The sequence below is a fragment of the Amaranthus tricolor genome, chromosome 5 (assembly GCF_026212465.1).
Source record: "Amaranthus tricolor cultivar Red isolate AtriRed21 chromosome 5, ASM2621246v1, whole genome shotgun sequence".
In the NCBI taxonomy this organism is placed as follows: domain Eukaryota; kingdom Viridiplantae; phylum Streptophyta; class Magnoliopsida; order Caryophyllales; family Amaranthaceae; genus Amaranthus; species Amaranthus tricolor.
In genome coordinates, this window is record NC_080051.1 from 29869250 (window position 1) to 29878601 (window position 9352).

At 29.4% G+C, this 9352-nt stretch overlaps 1 protein-coding gene across 2 annotated transcripts; it reads right to left on the bottom strand.

Moving 5' to 3' along the window:
- Positions 1–4209: 4209 nt before the first annotated feature.
- On the bottom strand, positions 4210–8071 carry LOC130812759 (uncharacterized). Of its 2 annotated transcripts, none has more exons than XM_057678344.1 (4): positions 7478–8071; positions 4994–5104; positions 4757–4837; positions 4210–4610 (listed from the first exon to the last, which is right to left on the bottom strand). In XM_057678344.1, the coding sequence occupies exons 1-4, from the start codon at positions 7760–7762 to the stop codon at positions 4536–4538; spliced, it is 552 nt and encodes a 183-aa protein (XP_057534327.1). In that variant the 5' UTR covers positions 7763–8071; the 3' UTR covers positions 4210–4535. The 2 variants fall into 2 exon arrangements, with proteins under 2 accessions (XP_057534327.1, XP_057534326.1); XM_057678343.1 differs by having other exon boundaries at positions 4210–4619; positions 7478–8057.
- Between the last annotated feature and the right edge of the window lie 1281 nt (positions 8072–9352).

Below are 9352 nucleotides of genomic sequence, written 5' to 3' on the forward strand. Positions count from 1 at the left end.
TAAAAAAAAATACTTATAAATAATAAATTTGACTAAAATTTGGTAGACGTTTAATGATGTTCTATTCTTGGGTTAAACAAGTAAATACTTCATATACTCTCAGCGGCAAAATAGGAAGTTTATAGCCTTTACAAGTGAATTGGCGGTAGAGATTCAATGCTTAATTTATGGAGTATGTCCTTCAAAAAAAAAATATTGAGTATGAGTATTATAGTATGTTAGAGTATATAACATATTCTAGGATCTTAACCATTAGCTTAAGTTTTTGGTTGACATGATTCCTTGACATGGTATCAGAGTCAACGTAATAACAGGTCACGAGTTCGAATCTCAACCACCTCTTATTTAAAGTGGAAAACTCAGCGCCTATGCGTATCCACACTTCTAGCCCAATAGGCTTTTGAGTGAGAGGGCGTATTAGAGTATATAATTTATTCTGAGGCCTTAACTATCGGTTTAAACTTTTGGTTGAGATGATTTCTTGATATAGCGCAAATAGTTATATAGAAAGTGTTAAACCTTTGAATTAAAGTAAATGTGTACTAGTACTTGATATGGTGCCCTGTTTGTCATTGCAATAAAGAAAGCGATAAGCATTTATAATTCCAATAAGGCAATAACCATTTTCCATACTCCATAGTTACACATAGCAATTTGTAACTAAAAAATTAAAGTAGGAGTATAACATAGAAAATTGAGCTAACAATGGAAACTCATTTGAAAATATTTTTTTTTATTTGAATCAAGGGAAAGACATTTACCTTATTCCTTGGTTCTTGTGTATGAACCCTTGGATAATTTGGGAATGGCACCTCATGTTCAGGTCGAGTCGATTATATGTCGACTAGTTTAACCGTTCATGCCCTTTGCTGACTATAGTCTTTTACAATCACAAACTAAGGGTTTACAAGTGCATAATCCTAAGGACTAGTGACTGCTAGTTACATCCATTCCAATAAAAACACGCAAAATTCGTTTATGTAATAGATGCACTGACGGATATACCTCTGTTTTTACATTGTATTTGCAAATTGTAGTGGTTGCTCATCACGGGCGAATGTTCTTCTTTTTTAATAGGAAGTTCTCGATAAAAATAGTTTAGTCATATCTACCTACCGAATAACCTACTCATTACTATATTAAAATGTAATGCAATTTTACTCGTTAATAACAAATATATTTTATTTATCTATCAATAGTGTATAGTTTACCTATTCAATCAAATAAGTTTTTCCCATTAAAAACTTATCTCTAAAGTCAAGATTAAATTATAAATTTGTAATATATGAAGTGTTATTAATGATTGTTTAAAATCCTAAAAAATTTTCATATACTTTAATAAATGACCTATAATAATTTATTATTGCACCAACAAGTGCATCATCACAAAATTGTCCAAGCAATATATTCTACTCCTAAAAACCAAAAATATTTACTTATATTTGATACCGATATAAGTAATATTGTCCAAGCGATCACTAACACAAAAATCTAAAGAGAGGACTAAGCATTAGATATATTACCAATAGTCAAAAATGTCGCCTTCAAACGTTCTTGTAGACAAACTAATTCAAAAAAAAAGTACAGATAAATGTAATTAAAAAATTAGAAAAAGCATTTGGGAATAGTGAATTTGAAGCATTTGTAGTTTCAAAATTAAACTTCAACTAAATCCCTTGGTTTGAAAATGAAGCAAACATGGTCTGTATTGAGGTATTGGTCAATCGGCTTTGAGGTTGACTTTTCTGTTTTTTATTTTGACTTGTAAAAACTAATAAATAACTTTTTAATGAGTTTAAAAACTGATTTTTAAATCAAAATTCAATTTAGTTAGCTTTTTTATTAGGTTTGATTTGTTGGCTCAATTTTTCTCTAATAAATAGCCAATAGCAAATAGTTTATTTTATTAAACACCTCCGTAAAAAGTTGATTTTTCAGTTGACTTAAAACTAACTAACAAAATCACTCAATAATTTCAGCTAGTCAAACAAATCAATTAAAAAATAATCAATTACCATACACATCCTACATGTTTTTCCACAATAGTTTTAGCTTTAATTTGATCCGAGATCATATTGTCACCGATTAAATTTCAGCAAAATAATACACTTATAATTTAAAAAACAAATCCCAAACTGAAAATTGCCCAAGGTTGTTGCATTGTCAAGTCCCCTAGTCCCTTGGGATAGTCTCCCACTTTTCCACCACAAAAAACGACCCCAAACTGAAATATGTATAAGGTAGTTGGTATGTCATGTCCCCCAATCCCCATCCAAACTTAATTTTCTAAGTCTAGACAAAAAAAAAAAAAAAGAAAAACCGTCCAAAACTAAAATTAAATTTGAATAAGGTTATTAAGAATGCAAGAAATGCAAATATGGAATAGTCCAGTTCATTATGACTTTTTCTTTCATCTTGAATTTGTTTTTCAGCATCTACATGAATAATTAAGTTCATCTTAATAGTCCATCATAATTAGTTACATAATCATCCCATGAGTCCACTCGTGTGGACACACCTACAGAGCACCCTTGTGCTCGAGCATACAAAACCACGGATAATGATTGTTGACTTGCATAGACATCTTGCATAGACATTTGACGAGCTTTACTCTTTCTCGGAATCATATGATAATAAAAAGATTATCCACCAAACAATATATACAAGTCTACAAACTACTATTTTAATTAACGTGAGATCTTCATCACATTTAAAAATTTTCTAGAATAAAAAAATAAAAAAATAAAAAAAGTTGCAAGAAATCATATAATGAAAGACTGTAAGAGTATAAAAGACTTCACTGTTCACTCCAAGCTAAAGAGTAACACTAAAGAGTACAGCACAAGTTGAAAAGACACCAAAAAATAAAAAGAAGGGAAGGTAGCCAACTCATTTGGATTGTAAAAGAGGGACTGAAATTGATTGATCAACCTTTGACACCGTTGGAAGTCATAAATGAAATGAAGCCTTTTTACCCTTATTAGTTATTATACTAATATGTAATTGATGTGCACATGACACATTCCAATTATTTGGTCTTATAAAGAACTTGCCATTTGCCAATATGGCTTTGCTTTTTTCAAGTTTCTCAATGTGTAAGGAATTTTACAACTAGAGTGACTAACAAGCATTATTCCATCTTTCTAAAAGTCTAAAGCACTAGTCTTTCTATTATCTACAACAAATCTCATATATTTGAATCAAATAATACTATTGCAAAATGATAAAGCCAGTAAAATTCGCTTGAATGTGTGTATATTTATTTAGTTTTAGAGTTAAAAAGTAAGATAAAAAACAAATTTAAAAGAAATGTAATGGATGTACCAATAAGATAATATTTTGAAATTTTTTTGTAAATAGTTATTAGTTTATTTGACCAACTAGAAAACTTGGTTTTGTTGATGGCTTTTGATGTAACCGATGAAAATTTGTGGTAACAACAAATCTAAAGCGTTTGTGGCTCAATAAATAAAACATCTGCATGTAAAGTAGAAGGTTTGGAATTTGACTCCTATTGGACACAAATATCACCTAGGGGGTTTGCGCATCCCTCTTTACTCTTTTCTTGAGGGTACCAGATATGGTATATCCGCCTCTTTCAAGAAAAGAAAATCTTCCATCCGAACTCCACTTTGTGCAGGATACTGAAATAGTCCTTTAACTTTACCTTTTATGATTAAATCAAGTATTTATAAACGTGTTTGGTAAAATTAAGTATTACTCGCTCTATTCCTCTTGTTCAACACCTTTTTTTTGGATAAAAAGTAGTTAAAAGAAAATAAATTAACGAATGAAATGAAAAGAATGCGAATTACAAACCATTGCCAAAAAAAAGGCAAAATTTGTGTTGTTGATGTTCAACCAATAAAATATTATAAAAGCTAAACCAAAGCCAAAAGTAGACTAAAATCAACTAGAAAACCATTAACCAAACAAGACCTAGGATTGTAGATCAAATTATATGAGAAAAATGATACTCAAAATGTTTGGATCGAATTGCTTTTCCCCCATTAAAAATGAGGCACTAGTGAATAAAATGATCACTTTTGCAGGCCATGGACCTTCCATAGAAAGTGAGAACAGTCACAATCCACAATAAAATGCTCCATAATAAAGCAATTATGACACTAATTATGACAATACATACAATATAGGAGTAATATAATAATTAATATAAATAATAATAGGCATAAAATGGGATAATAATAATATAATAATAATAATAATAAGTAAATAAAAGGTGAGAAGGAATTCAAGTCTGAAAAATGTAATCAGTTACAAACCTGTCTATTTAGGGTAGATATTACCCTTTACCTAGATCAGCAGATATTGCATCAAATTGGGGCCAAAGCAAAAAAAATAAAACAAAAATAAAGAAAATTAAGGGTACTTAGAATAACACCAAACCCCAGGCACCCACCCATATTACTATATAAACACATGATTAAAAACAAATTAAGCAGTAGGAATTAAATTACATCACACAAACCTAATTATCTATGGACATTGGACAACATCATCTGTTTCAAGTCATTTTAGCGCATCGATTCGATACTCTTGCTCAACTCTTCCAATTTCTTCATCCTCAACCTTTCGCTTTCACCTACCAGCTGATCAAGCTCAAATAACAACGTTCGAGCAAGGAAAAGCCACAAACACGAGAAAGCTCAAGTCAGTACTATGTACTATCTATACCATGTTCAAAAGATATCAGGATTTCAATGACTAACTCGGCTCATTAGGTTGGATGATTTACCTCAACTAGTTTGTTTATCAGCTGTACTTTCTCTTTGTTCTTGTCATTGAATGCATCCAATGCTTCTTTGTATTCTTTTTCCTGTCAAACGGTCAACACAGAACGACTCAAAAATTTGAACTCGAGACGAGTTATCTTCTTTTATGCACATATCTTAAGGAATTGATCTAACTGAAGTGTTTTTGCTGATTCATAACATATTTGGGGTATCACAGTTAGAGGTGGTCGAATAGTTACCTTCTTCTGGACGGTTGTTCCAAGTGGTTTTAGCTCCTTGTTAACGGTATCAATCCTTTTACGCACTAGAGACACTTCCTTCCTCATGGGATCTGCCAATGCTTCAAGCTCCTGCAAATTTACAATTGAAAAGCATGTAAGTGTATACACTAACGCAAAACAAAAACTTAGCAAGTAACACGAGAAGTGAAACAAACGTAACAACTAACAAGAGACATCGTTGTCATCATCATTATACCAATGAGTTCCGCCCGAGGCACGTCTGGGGAGGGTGGGAAAGAAGACAGATCAATACCCTCATCACAAGAAAGTCGCGATCGAAGAGAGCCCATAAACTCGAGTAACAAGTAACACGAGACACAAATTACAAAACAATTTCTCATTGGACGCATTTCAACTTCAACTTTGAACCTTCTAGAAATACAACCTCACAATTGGGTAAGCAAAAGAAAAAACTTCAAAACAACACGTCTCAATATGATCAGCGAATCCTATCGACGATAATTGGTATATGATAATCGTTCTTGAGCTAATGAGTAATATAAATGATAAATCACATGCTCTTATTATTAGGCTATTATTCTTAAGGTATATTGCACAATATCTGTAAATGAGAATAGAAAAGGTCAAATTATGCAAACATGTCCAAAGATCGATCGAAAACTTGATTAACACACTTCAAGATTCAGTGCTTTTATAAGGCAATAGAGCGGTTTTATTTAATTTAATTTTTTTTGATTTTATTTGAATTGCAAATTTCGTTTTGGTTCAAGTAGTCGATCCTATATTGTTGGGATTACGTTAATAGAGAAGGTATCCAAGATCAATTTGTATCTCAACTAATCACATGAAACTACTCTAACAACAAACGTCCAAGTATTTTTCCTCGGATTCCAAACAAAAAAACAATTACAAATAATAAAAATAAACTTTTATATTTGTCCGTTTGACGTAGAGATTTGCTAAAGGACAACATGTCAATTCTCTCCAACGGTCACAAGTAGCGGAGATATATGAATCAAAACGGAAAATCCCAATAATATTAGAGGGAAGTTGAACCTTTCCACCTAATTATACCTGCTCTCATTAGGTACAAAAGCAAACAGAATTTCCCTTTTTAAATTATGCCAAAAAAACAAGATTAAATCCCAGAATAATTAGTTAATTTCCTACTTAATACAATCTAACAATTATAACAAGAATATCATCAGACAAAAACATGTACTAATTCTGTATAAATTCAACAGATCAAGGAATTAGCTTTTTAATTTTATTTATTCACAAACCCACAAGCAAAAAATGGAAAATTTAACCCATTTTTCAGTTTTTAACAAAAACCATAAATTGTTTGCGGGAAGGAATAAGAATAACTAGAAAAATTAAAATTAAAAATTAAAACCCAAAAATAGGGGAAAAGGTTTGCAGAGATCTGAAAAGGGTTTGAATTTTGTCGGCAATATACTTTATTTCAAGTAATAAATGAAAAAATCATGCCCCAACTTGAAAAAATTACTAGATGCACTAGCCGTTGGTAGAGTATTTAATTTTTTTCATTTAAGAGAAATTCGAAGAAATAAATTTACTGAATGTATTATTTCTTTAAAAAGATTTTTATAAAGAGAGCCGCTAGTGAAACTACCCATTTTTCTTTGGATTAGAAACAACAACTTTCATACAAAAATTTAAATTAACCTACAAAAAAATGAAAACAATTAGTTAGTAGTTTTAGCACTTCATAAATTACTAGATGTAAGATATTTTAAATAATTTCCGTTAAAATTTTTATAAAATAGCCGTTGGTAAGATCATCCATTTTTTTAAGACAAGAACAAACCCTAAAATTAAAATAACTCCAAAAGTGTAAAAAAATTGAAAATTTCTAACATGGGTTAGTAGATTTAGCACTAGAAAATTTATTAGAAATAAATTATTTTAGATATTTCTATAATAGCCGTTATTATATTATCCTTTTAATATGATAAGAAAAAAAAAAGCCCTTTTATAAAAAATAGAACAAAAAAAAAATTCAACCCAAAAAGTCATAAAAATGGAAATTTCAAAGGGTTTGTAAGATTTAGCACTTCACATACCAGAAATTAACGGGAAAAAACAGAAGAAATTCAGAGAAACTTAGAAAATGATACCTCAAATTAGTTAAAAAAAGGGAAAAATCAAGAAAATTAAGCAGATTTGGTTAGATAATCCTTTTATTAGGACAAGAAAACAATTTTTAAAAATCCGTACAAAAAAATGATAAAATGAAAATTTCAAACATGGGTTTGTAGATTTAACACTTCACATAGCAGATATTAAAAATAAAAAAAAAATTCGCAGAAAAACTATGAAGATGAAATCTCAATTTAGTGGAAAAAACAGAAAAATCAAGCGAAATAAGTAGATTTACAAATTACAAGCACTTCAAAAAAAACAAAAAAAATAAATAAATAAGCAAAAGCTGACAAAATAAAGGGAAAGAGGGTAAACCTCACGAATCATGGCTAAACGTTTAGTCTCTTCTTCAACACGACCAAGTTGAGCTTGAACACGTTCTCTAACTTCCATCTTCTTCCTTTCAATCTCTTCTTCTTTAGCCCTAAAATTGGACAAAGCAGATCGAGTAATTTCTTCATCAGCCATACCCATTCCAGTATTTGAAGTTATACTACTATTAAAGCTTAAACTTCCTGAATTTGCTACTGTTTGAAGCGTTGGCTCCGATTTCTGGGTACTAATATTAGTATTACTATTATTACTGTTAGTATTCTGCATCTTTATTTCTTGTATTTCCGTTTGTTTCTTAACAACGGCACTTTTCTCTCTCTTGTTTTTCTTTCTCTCTCCTAAACAGAGATAACAAAGTAACCCTCCTTCTGTCCTTGAATTCTCCACTTTATCTTTTGGGGTGGTCACCTTTTACTTTTGTTTTTTAGAGAGAGAAACAGGGAAAGAAAAGTTAGAGAATTTGAGGGGTTTTTGGTTTGGCTTTTCTTTGCTTTGCTTTGGTATGTGCCCTGTTTGGTGATGCGTTTAAAGAAAAGTTGGCAAATAGTGATGTACAAATGGGTAACGATGAAGATATAAATGGGATCTTAAAGCCTAAAAGTTTTCAACTAAAAATAAAAGAAAATGATTTGTGATTGCCCCCTTCGCTTTCAATATACTCATCCAATTCACTCCTAATGTCTTATTTACTTTATACACTCTGTCCAATACATTTATTTAATTCTAATATTTCTAATTGTGCACAATTAAAAGTTATAAAAAGTTGATATGAATAATCCTTACATTGAGACGAATCAAATAAGATCTTACTTAACTATGTTTTAACTTATAGATTAACAATAAAATACAAGTTTATTTATTGCTACTACTTGTATATACTCCTTCATCCCACTTAATTTGCACATGTTGTAATATACGTGAAATTTAGTGAAAAGAAAAATTGAATTGAAGAATAAGATAAAAAACTAAATGATCAAAATGGAGAAAAAAATTTAAGTTTGTAAAAAAAATTAAAAACAATAAATTGTGACTATTTAAAAAAATAATGAAAATATGATAAATTAAAATGAAAGTTGGTGCAAATTAAAAGGGTGATAGGATAGAAATTAAGAAAATCCTAATTAATAACAGTTATTTGCAAATAACCACAAAATAACAAAATACATAATCATAAAATAAACAAAAAAGATAAAATAAAAATCTTAAAACCCCTCCTATAAAATAAAAATACATAAAAGTGATTTCTTTCTTAAATAACTATTATTTACCTATGCTAACTCTAATTTTTGAGGTGGGATTTCATATCATATCATTGTGATTTGTGATCAACCACTTTTGATGATTTAAACAATGCTATTTGTGTGTGTGTTTTTGGTTTTAAATATTTATGTATTAATATTAATATTATATGGAGAATTAATTTATACTTCTATGCATAATTTGTAGCTTCTCTCTACGTTTGCTTAGTCTTAAGAATATAGTCTCATATTATAAATCCATTCACTACGAAATCTCATTGATCTATCAGAAAAAAACATATTTATGTGGGATTTTGTTATTTTTATTTCAATATATATTTTTTAAATATATATATTAATACTTTAATAGTATTATACGTAGATTGAATTTATATATTTATATGTTTATATATTTAATGTATATATTAATACTAAATTAATGGTAGAGTTAATTTAAAAGATTAAATATTTAATTAATACCCCTAAGTCCTATAACTGTATTATATTATATTTCAGATAATAAAAGATCTTTAAATCAAAACAACAGTTACCGAAAAATAAAAAATTGTTTAGATAGGTATTGCATCTCTATTATATTTTTTGATTTGAGAGTGGATTA

What these genes read in the sequence shown, in the direction of transcription:
- LOC130812759 (XM_057678343.1), bottom strand. Translation starts at nt 7,762, where the DNA reads ATGCAGAATACTAACAGTAATAATAGTAATACTAATATTAGTACCCAG. An exon ending in GTTTAGCCATGATTCGTGAG is followed by an intron (nt 5,105 to 7,477) that starts GTTTACCCTCTT and finishes GTAAATTTGCAG; the next exon opens with GAGCTTGAAGCATTGGCAGA. An exon ending in GAACAACCGTCCAGAAGAAG is followed by an intron (nt 4,838 to 4,993) that starts GTAACTATTCGA and finishes ACCGTTTGACAG; the next exon opens with GAAAAAGAATACAAAGAAGC.